At 50.3% G+C, this 23,010-nt stretch overlaps 1 protein-coding gene across 4 annotated transcripts in view; it reads left to right on the plus strand.

The window, feature by feature from the left end:
* The window catches only part of dyrk4 (dual-specificity tyrosine-(Y)-phosphorylation regulated kinase 4), a 143,924-nt gene that overhangs the window by 116,281 nt on the left and 4,633 nt on the right, over window positions 1-23,010 (plus strand). For 3 of the 4 annotated variants that reach the window (XM_038811365.1, XM_038811368.1, XM_038811366.1), the window contains 2 exons: window positions 6,550-6,703; window positions 8,490-8,647. In XM_038811365.1, the coding sequence (XP_038667293.1) occupies window positions 6,550-6,703; window positions 8,490-8,647 (312 nt within the window). The remainder of the gene's footprint in view (window positions 1-6,549; window positions 6,704-8,489; window positions 8,648-23,010) is intronic. The other variant, XM_038811367.1, reaches the window with a different exon arrangement.

The following is a 23,010-nucleotide window of genomic DNA, read 5'->3' on the forward strand; positions in this document are numbered from 1 at the left end:
AGATAGAAGACGGGACGTGGGCGGATGCACTGGAGAAGGTCAATTCTTCCTCCTCGTGTGCGAGGCTGAGCCTCATTCAATTTAAGGTGCTGCATAGAGCTCACATGACGGGGACAAGGATGAGCCGGTTCTTTGGGGGTGAGGACAGGTGTGTCAGATGTCTGGGAAGCCCAGCGAACCATGTGCATATGTTCTGGGCATGTCCGGTGCTGGAAGGGTTCTGGAAGGGGGTGGCAAGGACGGTGTCGAAGGTGGTGGGGTCCAGGGTCAAACCAGGATGGGGGCTTGCGATCTTTGGGGTCGGGGTAGAACCGGGGGTACAGGAGGCTAGGGAGGCCGGAATACTGGCCTTTGCGTCCCTAGTGGCTCGACGAAGGATATTAATTCAATGGAAGGACGCGAGGCCTCCAAGCGTTGAAACTTGGATTAACGATATGGCTAGCTATATTCAGCTAGAAAGGATCAAATTTGCCCTGAGAGGGTCGGTACAGGGATTCTCCAGGCGGTGGCAACCTTTCCTTGACTTTTTAGATCAGAGATAGACGTTCGGGGTCGTGGCAGCAGCAACCCGGGGGGGGGGGGGGAGGGGGGGGAAGGGAGGGAGGGGGGGGGAGGGGAGGGAGGGGGGGGGAGGGGGGGGGAGGGGGGGAGGGGAGGGAGGGGGGGGAGGGGAGGGAGGGGAGGGAGGGGGGGAGGGGAGGGAGGGGGGGGGAGGGGAGGGGGGGCAGCAAGGGTCGTGGGGGGACATGCACGACTGTAACGCGGGCAAGTCTGCTCGCTGCTCATGTCTGAAACTGTAGGCTGCCTTGTTTGTTAAGTTGTTGCTTGGGGGGGGGGGAGGACTGGTGCGCGCGAGAGGGCGGGCGAGGGAGGGATATTTGCCTAGAGGGATTGTGTTGTAAATAATTTAAAAATTAGTAGGGGTAAATGTTTGTATGGAAAAACTCTTTCAATAAAATTATTTAAAAAAAAAAAAGGCTGAGCAATTGGGTATTTCTGAGAAACTTAATTGGCTACAGCAGTGTAAAGAGGTTGGCCACCATTCAGGAGATTGGGAACAAGAAACACTCATTGTAGCTGTCAGTGCTGCAGCATTGCATAGAACCCAAAAGCTCCTCATCTGGCATGTGACTTTTGAAGGGGACGTGTTTTGCTAATGGATATTAAAAGCCTTCTTACCTATTTGCATATGGAGAGCTAATGTAAGGTTGTAACAGTTTGAAGGAATGCATCAACCACCACCTTAAACCTTTCCGTCACTAGGGAATACTGACGATAAGCAGCAGGTTAAGCATGAAAGGATGCAGAGCAGAAGGCACCTAAGAGGCAAAATGTTAATCTTCGTTAAAAATCTCGGGGCAGCATGGTGGCACAGTGGGTTAGCCCTGTTGCCTCACGGCGCCGAGATCCCAGGTTCGATCCCGGCTCTGGGTCACTGTCCGTGTGGAGTTTGCACTTTTTCCCCGTGTTTGCGTGGGTTTTGCCCCCACAACCCAAAGATGTGCAAGATAGGCGGATTGAACACGCTAACTTGCCCCTTAATTGGAAAACAAATGAATTGGGTACACTAAATTTAAAACAAAAAATCTGGTTGTAGTTTAACGACATGTGCAGTGTTTCTTGGAAGATGGAGGAGCAGTGCCTGGGAAATTGGTAGAGATAAAACCTGTTTCTGCCAGCAAAGTTGTCTGTAAATCAATTAGGGTTTTTTTGTCTAAAGGAAACATGGAGCCAGGACAATTGATAAAAACAGCACAGTGGGGGTGTCATGAATGGAAAATTAAAATACTTGGACAGGACAGTTGAGCCTTCAGATATTGGTTTTATTTAGGTGTATAAATGGTTCAGTTGTGATGAGAATGGGAGACATCTGTTGCAAAACTCAAATACGTACCTCGGAGTCCATGGACTACAATTCCAAGTGGACTTTGTGACTTCTGCACATGCATCAGCCAGGAAAGGGACACACGTGCACAAGCTGGTGTCCTCCATGTCTTCAAGTCAGGAACCGGTCCTGCTCACGTGCCTGGAAAAAAAATGAAATTGTGCAAAACTGTAGGTAGGGTGACCTGGAAAAGAGTGCCATTTGAGAGAACGTGTCCCAAGGAGCAGGACACGGGAAGGGGCGAGACCCTAAACAAAGAAGAGGATCCTAAACCAGGCAGTGGGGAAGAAACAGGCACCAGATGATGTCCCAGGAAAGGGAGAAGTACAGAAATCAGAAACAGATTCTGTTAAGTAAAGTTGAGAGATAGGATCAGAGCATTAGGCTCCAAATTAAAGAGGGAAAGCTGCGGGGAGCAGACTTGAAGCAAAATGGGCTCGAGAGGAGCCCTGAAGATCTGAGCGGGAAACCAAAGGTTGGTGACTCCGTGCTGCAGGCCGTAAGGACAAAGGTGCACATTGGAGCAATGGTTTTCTGTTTGGCATGACCGAAGATCTGAAATTGTGCTTGGAAAGTTAGGCTTCATTGTATGTGGAGATCCAGAGGAAAGGGATCTCAGAAGGTTATATTGAAACCCTGGAGATGGTTCCTTGCTGAAGCCTTATGAGTGGGTGAGTTCTTAAAACATGGAGACTGGAAACCCTAGTGAGAAAGACAGTGGGCAAAATTTTAATAATAATTTTGCCCATATTTTTTCAGTGACAGGCTCTGACTGACACCCGGCGTGTAGTTCTCCAGCTGCAGAGCCAAGTTTTTAGTCCACATTCAAGCCTCTCTGGAAAAAATAAACTGAGTGGCCGTGTTTTACGCCATCAGTGTGGCGGGCGGAGCCTGATAGAGCCAGCAAGGCTGGTTCCACATAGATCAGGCACCGTTTTTATCAACACAGAAAGAAACCCCCAGCAACCCACCCCCCACATGGAAACAGGGGGCTATGTATCACCATCATTAACATTGGGGCTCCCAACCTCCCCCCCCCCCCCCCCCCCCCCACACCACCATTAGCACGGGGTCTCCTCCATCCCCGAACCAGCATAAATATCAACCCCCCGCCATAAACATCAGCATATCTGAGTCTTCCCCCGCCCCCCCCCCCCAAACTACCACCATCATCAGTATTGTGTTTCTTCCATCCGCGAGCATCAGAATCAGGGTTCTCAAACCCCCCCACCCCCATCCACAAGCATCAACATTGGGGTACTCACCCCCCCCCCCCCATCCACAAGCATTAGCATCGGTGTTTTCACCCCCACCCATCTACAAGCATCAGCATCGGGGTTCTCACCCCCCCCCATCTACAAGCATCAGCATCGGGGTTCTCAAACCCCCCCACCCCCATCCACAAGCATCAGCATCGGGGTTTTCACCCCTCCCCCATCTACAAGTATCAGCATTGGGGTTTTCACCCCCCCATCCACAAGCATCAGCATCGGGGTTCTCACCCCCCCCCATCCACAAGTATCAGCATTGTGGTTTTCCCCCCCCCCCCCCCATCCACAAGTATCAGCATTGTGGTTTTCACCCCCCCCCCCATCCACAAGCATCAGCATTGGGGTTTTCACCCCCCCCCCCCCCCCCCCCATCCACAAGCATCAGCATCGGGGTTTTCACCCCCCCATCCACAAGCATCAGCATCGGGGTTCTCACCCCCCCCCCCCCATCCACAAGTATCAGCATTGTGGTTTTCACCCCCCCCCCCCCCATCCACAAGCATCAGCATTGGGGTTTTCACCCCCCCCCCACCACCACCACTATCGGTGTTGGAGTTCTCACCCTACCTCCCATTAGAAGCTTCAGAATCAGTAGCTCCTCTCCCCCAACAAATATAACATGAACCCCTCTTCCATTGAGGTTTTCTAGAAGGTCCGTCCCTGGCACTGTCACTTGGCGCAGGTTGACACCAAGGCAATGCCCGGCATGTCCCTCTTTCCCCCCACTTCCCACCCCCAGGGGCTATACTTACCTTTGTGCCCCCCGAAGGGGATCTCCTCAACTGATTCACATTTTTCTAAACCTGTTGTAAACATCTCTGGCATGACTTCACGTCTGTGTGGTATGAATATTCAGTGAGGGGGGGAACTATGTGGCGAGGGGGTCTCGGTAATTGTATTAAGATGTATTAAATGAGGTTCTCACATTTTATGGGCGTGAACCTCAGTACATCACCGGTGAGGGGTGTGGAAAATCGGAAAACACAATCTCACCAGGGAGAATCATGTTTTCCTATTCTCGCGGGAATTTCCGCCTGCACTGCCGTTCTCACTGACGGCTAAAGCAGATTGAATATCACCCCTTGTATTTCAATAAGACCGGTTGGCTCACCGTGTGACCAGCTTCTCGATGGGTTCTTGAGAAATCCATGGAATTTGATTTGGGTGCTTCTGTATTTACTTTGGAGTGTGGTGTGTCTGACCACAGTTCGCCAATTGGTTCACGTGTACTTTGTACTTTCCCTGAATATTAGAGTGTAAGATAGATATGGTAATTTGTGTTTATCTTTCTGAATTTGTATGTGGCTGTAAAGGTACAGCTGGGGTGAAGGAATAGTGATATTTGAATCATTTTCTTCTGCTTGTAGTGATATTATTCTAACCTTGTTGCCTTGTTTAATATAATTCATTTTTCTTGTTTAATAAATGTTTTGTTCTTGGCATTAAACGTTCATCACAGACTCCTGTGAATTTGTTCAGTAACTTCCCTCCACTGTTTCTAAACAAAAGTTAGGGTCTACCAAGCTAGGTTTACTTTTGGGATCTGACCTTCCCAGTATTAACATCAGCTTGGATTGTAACAATACATAGTAACATACAAATTAAGAATGGCAGTAGCCTGATTAGTTCCTCAGCACTGCTCCACTATTTGATAAGATGACAACTGATATAATCGTAGCCTCAACTCTACTATCTTGTCTACCTACCATACCCTTTGACTATCTTGTTAATCAAGGATTTATCTAGCTCAGCCTTAAAGGTATTCACTGGACCTAGCCTCCACAGCTGTCTGGGGAAGAGAATTCCACAGACTAATAACCCTCTGCAAGAAGAAAATTTAATTTCCATCTTAAATGGGACAACCCCTTTTTTTTTTACACTGTTCTAGTCCCTACCATAAAGGGAGACATCCTTTCAAAACCCACCCAACCAAGTCTCCTAAAGGTTTATGTGTTTAAATAAACCCACTTCTCATTCTTCTAAACTCCAATGGATACAGGCCCAACTTGCTCAATTTTTCTTCATAACATGATGCCTTCATCCTAGGAATCAGTTGACTGAAAATTCTCTGAACTGCTTCTAATGCAACGATATCCTTTCTTACATACAGAAACTAAAGCTGTATGCAGTACTCCGCTTGTGGTCTCACCAATGCCCGGTACAACTGGAACAAAACTTTCCTATTTTTATATCCCATTCCACTTGCGACATGTACCTTTGGAGTGTGTTTGTCACGTATGTTTGGATGAAGACAAAGACAGAACTATTAATGTTGTGGACAGGTGTTGCATTAGAAAGCAGTCCTTATAAGATTTCTCCAAGTGTCTCTTCAAGGGCAGTTGATTACATTCTGTAGCCTCCTCCTCTTCCTCAAAATAACTAATGACTGGACATTTGAGTTCTGTGTTTTTTGTAATAACATTCTCAAAGGAAAAGCATTGGTAACCGGGGCAACTGGTTCCAAGTCAACAGTACAAAACACTAAGACGATGCTGCAATGTGGAGGGTCCAAATGGTGAAAAAGCTATGAAAAAAGTTTCTGAAATGAAGTATTAACAGCAATTTTCCCAAGAGTCCTCAAGGAAAGATAAGGGTGCCCATTTATCCCAAATGACGCAACTTCTGGAAAATTATTGTTTTTATTTCCACTAGTGGATACGTGCCGTTCATCGATGACGTGGTCAGGTTGCTGCAATTGCTGGTTCAGTACAGAACTATTGTACGTAAAGTCCTCGCATCCATCTGGTATTTCTGTAACAAGAGTAAACTTCTAGTTGTCCTCCCTCCCCAGCAATAACAGTGCCAAAGAATTAAGTTTAAAAGTGTGGATAAAATGGGGGATTATTTCTCCTGTTATAATGACCCCCAAATCTCAGGGGCAAATACAGGGGCTGTTTAGCACAGGGCTAAATCGCTGGCTTTGAAAGCAGACCAAGGCAGGCCAGCAGCACGGTTCGATTCCCGTATCAGCCTCCTCGAACAGGCGCCGGAATGTGGCGACTAGGGGCTTTTCACAGTAACTTCATTTGTGGCCTACTTGTGACAATAAGCGATTTTCATTTCATTTCATTTTTCATTTTTCATATCATTATAATGGGACGTAGGGTTTGTGGTACACTCTACAATTTTGGAAAATAAGCCCATTAGTGAACTTTCACAGCAGTATTTATGTTGTGTTTTTTTAATGTACACGAATCCTCTGCGCCTGTGGGTTTTTTCAAATTGAATTGACAAATGGGATTAAAATATACAACTCGGGATTCAATTTGATATTTTTAAGTACTAATATAGCGCAGGCTGTAACATGGTGACTATAGGGTTGATTGTGGCTGGTCTTCATTTGTGCTCCCTTCATTTGTGATTCCTTTTTAAAGTCCAAACATCTTATTTTAGTTTACAAGTATTTTTCTGTTGAAGATTCTAAAGGATCCCCCAAAAATGTCACAAACAGTAAAGGAAAGAAGAGGCGTCCAAATTCCAAGGAGCTTGCCAGTGTACTAAAAACAAATGACAACCTTTTCCTCGACTTCCTGAAAGGATGTCTCATGTGAGTTTAGCATTTTAACATGCATTTAGTAACAATATTGTGTTAATGATATGTGTCATCTGTTAAATGAACGGATCAGGATTAATTTTACAAATATGTGCTCACATTGTGGAACTTTACTAATCACAGAACTTGGCAGCAGTTTTTGGTCCATTATGAATAACTGATTTTATGTTGTTAACATCAACTCTGACTGAAGTAAATGCAGCATCTGCATTACAGTTATCACAATCCACTAATTTGGATACTATTTAAAGTAGAGACTCGTTTTTAAATTTCAGGTGGTTTCTGAACTTGAAATGAAAATTCCTCTGCTTAACAAGGTATTTTACACTTGAAATCCCCATCTGCTACTTATTTATTCCTGCTCAGGCTGGTCATTGTTAGGAGATGTGGTTAAGATGGCACCCCGATACACTAAAATGCCATGCCATATCTTTAATGAGTGCTGGTAGGCAATTTAATTGTCAATCAACCCTTTAATAAGCCTTCAGGTGACCATTCCTAGTGTGTGTTTCATCTTGTTTAATCAAAATAATGGTCAGAATTCTCCCATCTGTTGGGGACTAAGTCCTGTGGTGGGGGTGGGAATGTTGAATGTCATCTTTAGACTTTTAATTCCAGATTTTTTAGTGAATTCAAATTTCTATATCTGCCATGGTGGGATTCGAACCCAGGTCCCCAGAGCATTACCCTGGGTCTCTGGATTATGAGTCTAATTACATACCTCCACACCATAGCCTCCCATTGTTCAATTTTTAATGGAAATCCACCAGCAGCAGAAAGTCCAGGACTTTTTAATGTAGTTGATAGAACTTGTAGTCACATGGCTATCTGTTTTCTGTTCCTCCTCTGGTACAACTGCATGTTTCTTCTCACCTGTACATGGTGACTACCTCCTAAAATTCACTAGTTGCATTCTCTGGAATGTTTGTGCTTGTGTTGATGAAGAGGATGAAGGATGCATTTAGGTGGTGCCTAGTTCTGGCTCATTGGCAGCTCTTCAGCTACGGACACAGGAAAAGGGCACATGTTAGTATACTAGATCAAAGAGATAATTACAATCATAGTTTCCTTTATTGTGATTCTCATAATGTTGATGTAGCTGATTCTGTGGCTGTTGCTGATGGATAATGCTAAAGATGCTGATGCTACTATGTGTATTGTCATTGCCAATGATACTAATAGTGTTGACTAAGGGCAGCATGGTGGCACAGTAGCTAGCACTGCTGCCTCACGGCGCCAAGGTCCCAGGGATGATCCTTGTACTGGGCCAATATCCGTGCGGAGTTTGCACATTCTTCCCGTGTTTGCGTGGGTTTCACCCCCACAAGATGTGCAGGGTAGGTGGATTGGTCACGCTAAATTGCCCCTTAATTGGAAAAAATGAATTGGGTACTCTAAATTTATTTAAAAAACGATAGTGTTGACTATGCTGATCCTACCATCAGTGTTATTAGTATCCTATTACTAAGGGCATTGTTGATGCAATTGGTGATGATAGTATTGAGAGTACTAATGTTGGGGTTGGTGATAACCCTGGTAGATAATTAGTGACGTTGTACTAGCTATGCTGATGGTGCAAAAGACACAAATAGTACAAATATTGCTGATTTTGCTGACAGCATTGTTCTAGCTGAATGTGCCAAATAATTGTGTACCTACTGACAATAGTGCTCCTGGTAATGATTATGTAGGTGGGATTGGTGGTGCGAATGGCACACTATTGGCACTAATGATGTCAATGGTAACTCACTTAAGTTTTGTGATTTTGAACATTTTTAAGGTGGAATCCTGAACACCGCCTGACTCCAGATGAAGCAATTAAACATAAATGGATTCAGGAATCCCGGACAAAGAAATCCCGTCTTAAACTGAAAGCAGCGCCTGCGACTGAAAGTAACAATAAACCTGCCTTCAAAAAAGCGCACTTCCTAAAGACAGGTAATAAGAATATGATTGATGTGAGGGATAAGAAAAGTATTGTCTTTAATTTTCAACCCCAGGTTGGAATTTTATTGGCAGAAGCAAAGATCAGGAATTCAGACACCAAGATCAACTGCAACCCTCAGTCACAGGATTTTCCGTTCATTAATTTTAATAGTCAGACATTCTGACCTGTATCTGAATTCCTGTCTGCATTCCTTTGTCAAAGCTCCACATTGGGATTTCTAGTTCATCAAACGTATCCTCTAATTGTAATTTTCCTCATCGCCTTGCTTGCTAGCTTATTTAAAACATCATGGGCGAAATTCTCCCCTACCCGGCGGGGCGGGGGTCCCGGCATAGCGGAGTGGCGCCAACCACTCCGGCGTCGGGCCTCCCCAAAGATGCGGAATTCTCCGCCGTTTCTCCACTGCCTGAGCGACCTGAAACGAACGGGCAAGCATGTAGTCATCAAGGGGGTTGCCTCTTCTGTCCTCCAAACAGAAGAGCAGTTATGAAACTGGAGCTAGGGAGCTCCCAGTGGATTCAAGGGAGAAGACTTTACCTGGGCTTCAGACATTCCAGCTGATCTGGCGTCTTACAAGTTCTCAAAGGTATCGGTGGACAAGACTTCCGTTGAATCAGAAGGGCAGTTATGAAATGTCCTTGGGAACAAAACAACTTCACTACAGAAGAACAGTGACGAAATGTGAGATGGTCACAAACTTTTCAGCTGAAAGTCTTGTGGCCAATCCTCCTAGTCTGAACTGATCCAAAAACAAACAGAAAACAAACAAACATGAAACAAATATACTGCAGGTTCCATCAGAAAGGACACCATTTATCTCTCAAGCGGTTCCTCTTTTTACATCATCTGGACACCTCAATTCTCTTCATGCTCTGCGAACAGGGTCGCAAAGGGGTTGCCGTGTCGGGAGTCAGACTTAAAGTCATCCTCTTCTCCCGGATCCCATACCCTTGTATGGATCAGGCATGCTATGAGTGCGTTGTGTGACCGAGGGTCTCTCTTGTCATTCCGGACGAGCCTGTAAGAGTTGTCTCGGTGCCAAATGGTCGTGTCCAAATTTGTGTGAACGTTGTCGGGGTCGTCATAGTTGGGCGGTGGGTCTGGTGTCTTAATGTAAGTGATCTCCAAATCACTGTAGTCGGGGTCTGGTGTTTTAGGGCAGTAGAGAGGCGTGCTGTGGCTGTCGTCAAAGTCACAGTCGCTGTCTCTGCTGTGGCAGCTTTTGGGCGTTTCGGGGCGTGGTCTGAAGTCAATGGGCGGAGTCGAGGTCGAGTCCGATGAGGTGCTGGTCTGTGAGGGGGAGGGTGGAAATGCGTCTCTTGTGGGCGGGGCGTGGTGTTCTGCTGCGTTTAGCAGGACATGGTGTGTGGTTGGACTGTGTTCCATATGCCTTTAACTGGTTGATATGGAACCAGGCAGTCTTCCCGTTGGGGTACTTTATCTTATAAACTGAAGGGCTGATTTTGTCCGCAATCGAGTACGGGCTGGAAAATTTTGGGGCCAAAAACGTGCTGGGGTTATAAACAGATAACATTACCTGTTGTCCAACCTGAAACTCTGTGGAATGTACTGTTCTGTCGAAACAAGCCTTGCTCTGTTTCCTTTTCTTTCCCAATCTAACTGCGGCTGCTAACTGAGCCGATCTTACAGTTTCCACTAATTGCTTTACTACTGTCTCGTGTGTGAGGGCCGTCACTTCTGGGCTGGTCATGTTGAGTCCTAAAAGGAATTCAGAACCTTTCATGGGGCGTCCGGTCATGAGTGTGTGTGGGGTGAAACCTGTTGATGCTGAAACAGTATTTCTTAAAAACATAAGTGCGCATGGGAGCATTGAATCCCAAGTGGTATTGTTTTCCTGGACCATCTTTCTAAGGGTCGATTTTAGAGTCCGATTCATGCGTTCCACTATTCCGCTTGACTGGGGGTGGTACGCAATGTGTAAATTTTATTTAATGCCGAATATGGTCAGGACGTTCTTCATGACCTGTCCTGTAAAATGAGATCCCTGGTCCGAGTCAATACTTCTGGGGAGTCCCCATCTAGTAAAGATGTGGTGGGTCAGGATCTTTGCTCGAGATGGGAATGCCTCTACCCATTTCGTGAACGTATCAATGACCACCAGTATGTATTTATAGCCATTCCTGCAAGGGGGCAATGGACCTATAAAATCGATCTGGAGGTTTGTCCAGGGGCCATTAACGGGGCGAGTGTGACTGAGCTGTGCCTTCTTCAAATACCTCTCCGGGTTATTCTGAGCACAAATCAAACAATTTTCGATTTAATGCGTTACATCCTCTCTCAAATTTGGCCACCAACAGAGCTGTCTCAGGTGGGCTGTGGTGGGGTCTATCCCTTGATGTCCATGAATGTTATGGAATAAGGCAATCATTTGATTCCTGTCTTTCTCAGGAACCACATACAATTTATCTTTGATAACCACACCCTCGTGTGTGGTCAGAGCGTGTTTAAACTTGTCGTACGGGGCAAAAAACTTTCCTCTACTAATCTCCCTGTGATTGCTGTCCTGTCTTTGTGCCTGTACTAGGTCCTCAATGTCTGTCTGTGAGACCTGAACTGAACTCACAGGGCGCTAGCTGGTGCGCTAGCTGGGGGTGTCCAAAAATGTCCCTGCCTGGAACCTGCTTTTGCCAGTGCGTCGGCTTTTGCATTTCCAGGGGGGATGACCGATGGTGACTTCTAACTTTAACGATGCCATAAGTCCGATCCTTTGCCTGTTCTAGGATATGGCGGAGCAATGGGGCTGATGGAAGAGGCTTTCCATCCGCGGAAACAAAACCTCTTGTCTTCCACAGGGTTAGAAAATCTGTCAAACTGTTGAAGACATATAAACTATCCAAATATATATCTGCTGGGCTGGGGAACGAATCTGGGTGGTCCACTATGTAAGCTATGGCCGCGAGCTCTGCTGCCTGCGCGCCTAAGTGACCGGGTAACTTTAACGATATCTCTTCTAATGCGCATCCCTGCGCATCCTCTACATAGATGCCGCATCCTGTAATGCGCTCACCATTTAAAACAGTGGATGAACCATCCACATAAATCTTCAAGAGGGCACACGTGTCTGTGTACTGGGGGCTTTGAGTTGAACTTCCTATCTTCCTGGGGGGGCGTCTTTGCAATGAAGGGTCCTGTGTTGTGGAGGGGGGCTACTACTTCGCAATCATGGGGTTGTCCTGGGTATTGGAGGTTGTCTGCTAAAAAGGTGTGTGTCTTAGTCCGTTTCACTGTGATGTCCCGTCCTTGTAAAAGAAGTGTCCACTTAGCTGCTCTAATCTGGCTAACTGAACCGTCCTTCAGCCGTCCGTCCAATAGAAGCTGTGTGGGGGTGTGTTCGGTCAGAGTCGTTATGGGGTTTAGTCCGTTAATGTACGAAAAGTACTGTACTGCCCAGAATACTGCGAGTAGGTGCCTTTCGCAGGCTGAAAATCCTTGCTGTATGTGGTGAATGTCACTTAGTAATTCACACTGTATTTACCAATACTATCGTAAGCGCAGTAGCGTTATCCAACCACTAGAGGGAGTAGCTCTGGAAATGCTCGGGAGTTTGTACAGGGCTCCACAATTGGCTCCGCCCACGACTCCTCCCCCTAGACTGCTGTATAAATAACCGTGCCCAGAGCCAGCCTGAGTTCATCGAGAGTTCAACGGGTAACAGGCTGGCTCTGAAGTAAGTAGATTAAAACCACTGTTCATATCTGAAAGCACGTGTCTCGTGAATTGATGGTTCCATCAATTTAATCTACTTAAGAACAGTCAGGATCGATCATGGAATCCGCCCTCAAGCCTGGATGCCTAGAACTCGACCCACAGGATGCAGAGGCTAAAGAAATCTTCTCCCACTGGCTGCGGTGCTTTAAGGCCTACCTGGCAGAAGCGAGCTCAGCCGAAACAACAGAGGAACAGAAGTTAAGTCTACTGCATGCGAGGGTGAGTCACAGAATCTCTACGCAACTAAACTCGGCCGATTCATATACTGCAGCGCAAGCGATATTCGATAAGATGTATGTAAGGCCCATTAACGTGTAAGGCCTCAGGTCTAATTATGTGCGCCAAAGACTGCTGGAAAAGGGGGCCCAAGACTTAGAAACAACTGCGGAAATTGCTACCAAGATGGAGGTCTCCTTCCGCAGCCTCACCTCGTTCCGCGTGGTCCCCGCGACCCAATCATGGGCCCCGACTCCCCCAGGCCTGCGCCACGCGGCCGCCCAGCCACCATGCTGCCCCAGCCAGCCACTATGCTGCTCCAGCCAGCCACTATGCTGCCCCAGCCTGCCATTTCTGCGGCCAGAATCAGCACCCGAGGCAGCACTGCCCGGCCCGCAACGCGACCTGCAGCAGCTGCGGACGGAAAGGCCACTACACGAGAGTGTGCCTCGCTAAAAGGGCCCCAGCTTCCAACTCCCCAGCGGCACGAAGTAATCGCTCCCCACACCTGCAGGCCCCGCGGGGCCCGAAACGCTGCGGCCTATGCCCCGACCCCACCCCTTCCCGCCACGTGCGATCCATGGGGGCCGCCATCTTGGAAAACCTCCACCACGCGGCTGGCCACGTGCGACTCATGGGGGCTGCCATCTTGGACGCCATCTTCCTCACCGCCCGCCACGTGCGATCCACGGGCCCGACCTGCATCTCCACGCTCGGACAACTCATCGGAAGAGTACGACTACGAACTCAGAGGGCAGTCATCATGGGGCCACTCCAGCACAGCTGATCGAGCCGCCGACTACCCGCAACTCAGCGCAGTCACCCTGGACCAATCGCGCCCGAAGCATCTGCGAAACTCAATGGCAGAGGTCCAAATCAACGGGTACAGCACGCCATGCCTTTTTGACTCCAGGAGAACTGAGAGCTTCATACACCCAGATCTGGTAAGACGCTGTTTGCTCCCCGTTTTCCCCGTGCGGCAAACTATCTCTCTCGCTTCAGGCTCCCACTCTGTCCAGATCCAGGGGCGCACCGCCGCGACACTCACAATCCGAGGCGCTAGCTATGCAAAATCTCAACTCTACGTTTTGCCCGAACTCTGCGCGCCACTCTTATTAGGCCTAGATTTTCAATGTAATCTTAAGAGCCTCACCCTCAGCTTCGGAGGGCCCCTGCCCCAACTCACTATCTGCAGCCTCGCTACGCTGCAAATCTAACCCCCTCCTCTGTTCGCCAATCTCACAAAGGACTGTAAACCCGTAGCCACTCGTAGCAGGCGATACAGCCTGCAGGATAGGGTATTTATCAGATCAGAGGTCCGAAGGCTTCTCAGTGAGGGGATTATAGAGGCCAGCAATAGTCCCTGGAGAGCTCAGGTGGTGGTCGTTAAGACCGGGGAAAAATTCCGCATGGTTGTCGACTATAGTCAGACCATAAATAGATTTACGCTCCTCGACACGTATCCCCTCCCCAGGATTCCAGACGTGTTAAATCAGATCGCCCAGTATCGGCTCTTTTCCACGGTGGATCTGAAGTCTGCATACCACCAGCTCCCAATCCGCCCGGAGGACCGCCACTACACGGCATTCGAGGCCGATGGCCGCCTCTTCCATTTCCTCCGGGTCCCCTTCGGCGTCACTAATGGGGTCTCGGTGTTCCAACGATCAATGGACCGAATGGTGGACCAGTACGGGCTGCGGGCCACATTTCCATACTTGGACAATGTGACCATCTGCGGCTATGACCAGCAGGACCACGACGCCAACCTCCACCGTTTTTTCCAGACTGCCAGAAATTCCAGAAATTAAACATCACCTACAACAAAGAGACATGCTTTTTCCGCACAAACAGACTGGCCATCCTCGGCTACGTCGTGGAAAACGGAGTCCTGGGCCCAGACCCGGACCGTATGCGCCCCCTCTTAGAACTCCCCCTCCCCCATTGCCCCAAGGCCCTCAAACGGTGCTTTTGCTTCTTCTCCTACTACGCCCAGTGGGTCCCTCAATATGTGGACAAAGCCCGCCCACTCTTTAAGGCCACACGAGTTCCCCTGTCAGCTGAGGCACGCCAGGCCTTCAACTACATCAAGGAGGACATCGCCAAAGCGGCAATGCGGGCGGTGGATGAATCCACTCCATTCCAGGTTGAGAGCAACGCCTCAGAGGTAGCTCTAGCAGCCACACTAAATCAGGCAGGGAGACCAGTCCCATTTTTCTCCCGTACCCTCTCCGCTTCAGAACTCCGACACTCCTCAGTCGAGAAAGAAGCACAAGCCATTGTGGAGGCTATTCGTTACTGGAGGCACTACCTCGCAGGTAGGAGGTTCACCCTCATCACCGACCAACGATCGGTTGCCTTTATGTTTGATAACTCGCAAAGGGGCAAAATAAAAAATGATAAAATTCTTCGGTGGAAGATCGAATTCTCCACCTATTATTACGATATTAAGTATCGACCCGGGACGGTTCGCAGCTGGGAGGGTTCCTAGCCTGGGGGGGAAGGGAGGGGGGGAAAGGGGAATACCGGGTTGCTGCTGGTAGGGTCAAGAAGGAGCTGGTGGGGGCTGGGGGGACAGAGGTGAGGGGTTGTCGCTATGGGGACGGGGTCGAGCAGGGGGTGCTGGCCTGGGGCGGGCAGTCGATGGGCTATGGCTAGCCGACGGGGGAGGGGGGCGGGACACCCTCTGATCCGGTTGGTCACCTGGAATGCGAGAGGGTTGAATGGGCCGGTGAAGCGGTCGAGGGTACTGGCTCACCTGAAGGGGCTAAAGGCGGATGTGGCAATGCTTCAGGAGACCCACCTGAGGGTGGCGGACCAGGTCCGCCTGAGGAAGGGATGGGTGGGGCAGGTTTTCCACTCGGGGTTGGATGTGAAGAACCGGGGAGTGGCGATTCTGGTGGGGAAAAATGTGTTGTTTGAGGCATCGGAGGTGGTGGCGGATAAGGGGGGTAGGTATGTTATGGTTAGGGGCAGGCTACAAGGAGAGAAGGTGGTACTGGCTAGTGTGTATGCCCCAAATTGGGACGATGCGGGCTTTATGAGGCGTATGTTGGGACGGATCCCGGATCTGGAGGCGGGAGGTCTGATCATAGGGGGGGACTTCAATACGGTGTTGGATCCTTCACTGGATCGGTCCAACTGTAGGATGGGTAGGAGGCCGGCGGCGGCCAAGGTACTGAGAGGGTTTATGGATCAGATGGGTGGAGTGGATCCATGGAGGTTTGTGAGGCCGAGGGCACGCGAGTACTCTTTCTTCTCCCACGTACATAGGGTCTACTCTCGGATAGATTTCTTCGTGGTGAGTAGGGGACTGATTCCGAGAGTGGAGGAGGCCGAGTATTCGTCCATTGCAATCTCCGACCACGCTCCGCATTGGATAGAGTTGGAGATGGGGGAGGTGCGGGACCAACGTCCGTTGTGGCGGTTGGATGTGGGGTTGTTGGCGGAGGAGGAGGTGTGTCGGAGGGTCCGGGCAAGTATTGAGGGGTACCTTGAGGTGAATGATACGGGGGAGGTTCAGGTGGGGATGGTCTGGGAAGCCCTGAAGGCAGTAATTCGTGGGGAGCTGATATCCATCCGGGCACACAGGGAGAGGAGCGAGAGGAGTGAGAGGAATAGACTGGTGGGAAAGATGCTGGAGGTGGACAGGAGGTATGCAGAGGCACCAGAGGAGGGACTGTTGGGGGAGAGGCGCAGCCTGCAGGCTAAATTTGATTTGCTTACCACTAGAAAGGCGGAGGCACAGTGGAGGAAGGCACAAGGGGCAGTGTACGAACATGGTGAAAAGGCGAGTAGGATGCTGGCTCATCAGCTCCGTAAGCGGGATGCTGCTAAGGAGATTGCTGGAGTGAGAGACAAGAGTGGGAATGTGGTGCGGAAGGTGGTAGAGGTGAATGAGGTCTTCAAGGACTTTTACGGGGAACTGTACCGGTCGGAGCCAACGGGGGAGCGGAGGGGAATGGAGAGGTTCCTTGACAGGCTTTCATTCCCGAAGGTGCAGGAGGAGAAGGTGGAGGGGCTGGGTGTGCCGATTGAGCTGGAGGAGCTAGTTAAGGGGATCGGGAAGATGCAGTCAGGGAAGGCACCGGGGCCGGATGGGTCCCGGTGGAATTTTATAAAAAGTTTGTGGACCTAGTGGGCCCCTTGCTGGTGCGGACACTCAACGAAGCGTAGGAAGGGGGGACTTTGCCCCCGATGATGTTGCATGCGCTGATCTCGTTAATTTTAAAGAAGGACAAGGACCCCCAGCAGTGTGGTTCATACAGGCCCATATCTCTCCTCAACGTGGATGCTAAGGTGCTGGCAAAAATCCTGGCCACCAGGATAGAGGACTGTGTGCCAGGGGTTGTGCACGAGGACCAGACAGGTTTTGTGAAGGGAAGGCAGCTGAACACGAATGTGCGGAGATTGCTGAATGTCATCATGATGCCGGCGATTGAGGGGGAGGCAGAGATAGTGGTGGCGCTGGATGCGGAGAAGGCCTTCGATAGAGTGGAGTGGGGGCACCTATGGGAGGTGTTGGGGAGGTTTGGATTTGGTGAAGGGTTCATTAGATGGGTAAGGCTGCTATATGAGGCCCCGATGGCGTGCGTGGCCACGAATAGGAGGAGGTCGGAGTACTTCCGGCTTTACCGAGGGACCAGGCAGGGTTGCCCCCTGTCCCCCTTGTTGTTTGAAGTGGCAATCGAGCCGCTGGCGATGGCGTTGAGAGATTCAGAGAGGTGGAGAGGCTTGGTGCGAGGTGGAGAGGAACATAGGGTGTCGTTGTATGCTGACGACCTGTTACTGTATGTGGCAGACCCGGTGGGAGGGATGCCGGGAGTGATGGAGCTGCCGAGTTTGGGACCTTTTCAGGTTATAAATTAAACTTAGGCAAGAGCGAGGTGTTTGTGGTGCACCCTGGAGACCAGGAGGAAGGAATTAGTAGGCTCCCGCTTAGGCGGGCAGGAGAGAGCTTTAGGTACCTGGGGGTGCAAGTGGCGAGGGACTGGGGGACTCTCCACAAGCATAACTTTACCAGACTGGTAGATCAGATGGAGGAGGAGTTCAGGAGGAGGGACATGCTGCCATTGTCGTTGGCGGGGAGGGTACAGTCCGTCAAAATGTCGGTACTTCCGAGGTTCTTGTTCCTTTTTCAGTGCCTGCCCATATTTATCCCCAGGGCCTTCTTTAGGAGAGTGACCGGCAGTATTCTGAGCTTTGTGTGGGCACATGGGACTCCGAGAGTGAGGAGGGTGTTCCTGGAGCGAGGGAGGGATAGAGGCGGGCTGGCGCTGCCCAACCTTCTGGGGTACTATTGGGCAGCCAATGTGTCAATGGTGCGTAAATGGGTGATGGAGGGGGGAGGGGCGGCGTGGAAAAGAATGGAGATGGCGTCATGTAGAGGTACGAGCCTGGGTGCCATGGTAATGGCACCGTTGCCGCTCTCCCCTAAGAGGTTTACCACGAGCCCGGTGGTGGCGGCGACCCTAAGAATCTGGGGACAGTGGAGACGGCATCGGGGGGAAACAGGGGGCTCGATGGAGGCTCCACTGGGTGGCAACCATCGGTTCATCCCGGGGAACACGGATGGGGGATTCAGGGGGTGGCAAAGGGCGGGCATCAGCAAATTGAGGGACCTGTTTATTGGCGGGAGATTTGCGGGCCTGGGGGAACTGGAAGATAAATTTGGCCTTCCCCAAGGGAACATGTTCAGATACCTGCAGGTAAAGGCGTTTGCTAGGCGACAGGTAGAGGGATTCCCTTTGCTGCCCTCGCAGGAGACGATGGACAGAGTGCTTTCGGGGGCGTGGGTAGGAGAGGGGAAGGTGTCTGACATCTATAAGGTAATGCAGGAGGTGGAGGAGTCGTCAGTGGAGGAGCTGAAGGCTAAATGGGAGGAGGAACTCGGGGAGCAGATAGAGGACGGGACTTGGGCAGATGCCTTGGAGAGAGTCAACTCTTCCTCCTCATGTGCGAGGCTTAGTCTCATCCAATTTAAGGTGCTGCACCGGGCCCACATGTCCGGGACTAGGATGAGTAGGTTCTTTGGGGGTGAGGACAGGTGCACCAGATGTTCGGGGAGTCCTGCGAACCATGCCCATATGTTCTGGGCATGCCCAGCACTGGAAGAATTCTGGAAGGGGGTGGCGGGGACGGTGTCGAGGGTGGTTGGATCCAGGGTCAAACCAGGGTGGAGACTTGCAATTTTTGGAGTTGCGGTGGAGTCGGGAGTGTAGGAGGCGAAAGAGGCCGGTGTCCTGGCCTTTGCGTCCCTAGTAGCCCGGCGGAGGATCTTGATGCAGTGGAAAGATGCGAGGCCCCCAAGCATGGAGACCTGGATCAGAGACATGGCGGGATTTATAAAATTGGAGATGGTCAAATTTGCCCTGAGAGGATCAATACAAGGGTTCTATAAACGATGGCAGCTTTTTCTGGACTTCCTGGCTCAGAGATAGGTAACTTGGTCAATAGCAGCAGCAACCCGGGGGGGGGGGGGGGTGCATTATTGTAGTGTTTATTCTGTAACTTTACAGTGTGTTAATTTGCGTTGTTGTTAAAATGCTGGGTTGTTCATGGGGATGGGGCGAATGTATATGATTGTTAATATTATTGTTATTTTCGGTATTTTACTAAGGTGCGCCAATGTTGTATAAAATCAAAATTTTTCAATAAAAATTATTTTTTAAAAAAAGTATCGACCTGGGAAGCTCAACGAGCCGTCGGATGCCCTATCCAGCGGCACATGCACCACCGTGCAGATTGACCGACTGAAAGTCATCCACAACGTCCTCTGCCACCCGGGGATCACCCGGCTTGCCCACTACATCAGGGCCCGAAACCTGCCTTTCTCCAACGAGGAGGTAAAAGCGGTCACCAGGGATTGCCCGATCTGTGCGGAGTGCAAACCGCACTTCTATAGACCAGACAGGGCCCACCTGGTCAAGGCTTCTAGGCCCTTTGAATGCCTCGCGATTGATTTCAAAGGGCCACTCCCCTCAACTAACAAGAACGTTTACTTTCTAAACGTCGTAGATGAGTTCTCCCGTTTCCCATTTGCTATCCCGTGCCCCAACATGACCTCCCACACAGTCATTAGGGCCCTGCATAGTATCTTCACCCTGTTTGGTTTCCCCAGCTACGTACACAGCGACCGGGGTTCGTCCTTCATGAGCGACGAGCTGCGTCAGTACCTCCTCGACAAGGGCATTGCCTCGAGCAGGACTACCAGCTACAATCCCAGGGGGAACGGGCAGGTGGAGAGGGAGAACGCGACGGTCTGGAAGACCGTCCTACTGACCCTCCGGTCTAGAAAGCTCCACGTCTCCCAGTGGCAGGAAGTCCTCCCAGACACGCTCCACGCTATTAGGTCCCTCCTATGCACAGCGACCAATCAGACCCCTCACGAGAGGCTCTTCATTTTTTCCAGGGGCACTACCACGGGGGTCTCACTTCTGGCATGGCTGAGGACACTGGGCACGGTACTCCTGAGGAAACATGTCAGGGCACACAAAACCGACCCCCTTGTTGAGAAGGTGCGCCTGCTCCACTCCAACCCCCAGTACACCTTCGTCGAGTTCCCTGACGGCCGCCGGGACACAGTATCCCTCCGGGATCTGGCAACCGCTGGATCCAGCACCCCCTCTACCCCCACAGATGGACCTCTCACCCTAAACCCCATGCTGCTGTCCCCTCGTGCTCCCGAGCCCACGAGCTCACTCCACCAGTTCCGTGCACCTGCGCCGGCCAGCCCCCAGCGCCCCCAGTCCCCGGTCGAACCAGAAGAGTATGAAGCTCGGACACAACCCTCCCTGGAGTCCGCCATCGTACCCCAGCACACAACACCCATCCAGCCACCGCAAGAGGCTGCAACCCCGGTGCTCCGCAGATCACAGCGGACACTTCGACCACCGGACAGACTTACTTTGTGGACCACCACCCCCGCCGGACTTGATTTTTTTGCAGGGGGTGAATGTGGTGAATGTCACTTAGTAATTCACACTGTATTTACCTATATAATTGTAAGCGCAGTAGCGTTATCCGACCACTAGGGGGAGTAGCTCTGGGAATGCTCAGGAGTTTGTACAGGGCTCCACCCTTGGCTCCGCCCACGACTCCTCCCCCTAGACTGCTGTATAAATAACCGTGTCCAGAGCCAGCCTGAGTTCATCGAGAGTTCAACGGGCAACAGGTTGGCTCTGAAGTAAGTAGATTAAAACCACTGTTCATATCTGAAAGCACGTGTCTCGTGAATTGATGGTTCCATCACTCTACTGGGTCTAACAGTCTGGAGGCATAAGCCACTGGTCGTAGCTTCTTGTGCCGTTCCTGAAGGAGCACAGCCGAGAGGGTCAGATCTGTGCTTGTTACCTCAATTGCGTAGGGGGAGAGCGTGTCTGGAACTTGTAGTGCAGGTGCTGCACTAAGGGCTTTCTTTCAATCTTCCACAGCCTCTGTATGCTGCGGAAGCCATTCCCAAGGGCTCCTTTCTTAAGGAGGTCTGAAAGTGGGGCTGCCTTGGTCGCAAAACCATCGATATGGTTCCGACAATACCCAACCAGTCCTAAAAACGACCGGAGGGCTGAAACATTTTGGGGAAGGGGCAATTTGACGATTGAGTCAATTCTTTTGAACTCGATCTCGCGTTTGCCGTGCATGATGATTGTACCCAAATACATCACTCTATTCTCCAATAGTTGGGCCTTTCTGGGGTTAACTGTACACCCGATTGACTGTAAGAGTTGTAGGAGTTCAGACAGAAGCGTGATGTGCTCTGCCTTACTGTCTGTCTGCAGTAATAGGTCGTCCACATACTGTACCAGACATTCGGGTCGGGAAAATTTTGCTAGTCCATTTGCCAGCTGTCGGTGGAAAATGGAGGGGGAATTGTGGAATCCTTGTGGGAGGCCACGTCCACGTGTGCTGCTGACCTTTAAAAGTGAAGGCAAATTTGTACTGGCACGCCTTTGCCAATGGAATTGACCAAAAGCCATTGCTAATGTCCAATACCCTGAAATACTTGGAGTTGAGTCCCTGCTTGAGCATGGTCTCGGGACTTGTCGCTACCGTGGGGGCTAACTTTGTTGAGTTCCCGATAATCAATGGTCAGACGCCATGATCTGTCGAGCTTCCTCACTGGCCAAATAGGGGCATTATTAGTCGAGGCTACTGTCCTTAGTACGCCCTGCTCTAATAAGCTCTCTATAACCTTTCCAATTTCTCCCTCCGCTTCTAGGGGAAATCTATACTGTCTTTGTGGTCTCGGGTCAGGTCCTGTAATCTGAACTTGTCCAGTCATACTGCCGCAGTCATGCTGGTGACTGGCAAATGCTGTCCTGTGCTTGTTTAAAACTGCCCTAACCTGTTTGTCCATGCTGAGCGTGGTCGGGTCAAAACAATAGTCGCCCACTGCGCTAATCCTATGTTCGTATTCACCTACTGTGAGCGTTGCGGGTGCTCTGTCTGATTTTGCCATTCGCCAGACACACTGATTGACTGGGTCGAACGACAGGCTGTGGGCATTCATAAAATCAATGCCCAGTATGTGTTCTGCTGTGTGGGGCAGATTAACTAAAACAACGGGGTGTCTGGTGGAGATATTCCCTAGCTGGATTGGTACAGGGGCTGTAATGGTTCCTTGCTGTGGGTGTCCTGTAAATCCGCTGAGTGTTATTGTGGCTGTAGTGGGCCACGTGTTTGCCAGTGGTGTAGTGGAGGAATTAATGGTCGTGCGGGACCCTCCTGTGTCCCAGAGTAATTCTATGGGATTTCCCCGAATGTTCGCTGTGACTACCGGTCGTCCGGATCTGTCCCAGAGGGTGTCACATACCCAAGTGGGGGAGCCCGAACACCGTCAGTCCGTTCCGTCCACATTGGTCTGTCCTGACTGCGTCCCTATACTGTGAATAGGCTTTACTCTGTTCCTGTTCAGAGTGCCTGTCTGCTGGCCTCTCTGAGATTTCTGCGGGGCGTTGCATTCCTTAGCAAAATGCCCTAACTGTCCGCAGTTGAAACATTCCTGTGATTTCTGTGGGGGCCTGTTCTGTCCCTCATTTACCCATGCGCGGTTTTGGTGCGTTCTTACTGCTTGGATATCTACCTCGGTTTGCGCATCCTCGGGCTTCTTAAATGCTGTCTTGTTGTGCACAGATTGCTCCCAAGCGCGGGACAATCTTTTCAATACCCATTTTTCATTATGGGCCTCTTCTGAGGGGTCGTAATTAGAGCAGACTTTCTGTCCTGCATCTGTGGCGTGGGAGATGATAGTGCGGGCCCATTTAACCATGTTATCCTGGGTCAAATGTGCGCGGTCTAATTCACCGAAAACTGCAGTGAAGTGAATCCGCAGCCTTCCAGAAAATGCCGTGAGGTGTTCGGTCTTTTTCTGCCTACATCTGTTTAGGCCTTCAACTGGGTCTCCTCTGTTGTA

This window comes from Scyliorhinus canicula, chromosome 11 (assembly GCF_902713615.1).
Source record: "Scyliorhinus canicula chromosome 11, sScyCan1.1, whole genome shotgun sequence".
Lineage (NCBI taxonomy): Eukaryota > Metazoa > Chordata > Chondrichthyes > Carcharhiniformes > Scyliorhinidae > Scyliorhinus > Scyliorhinus canicula.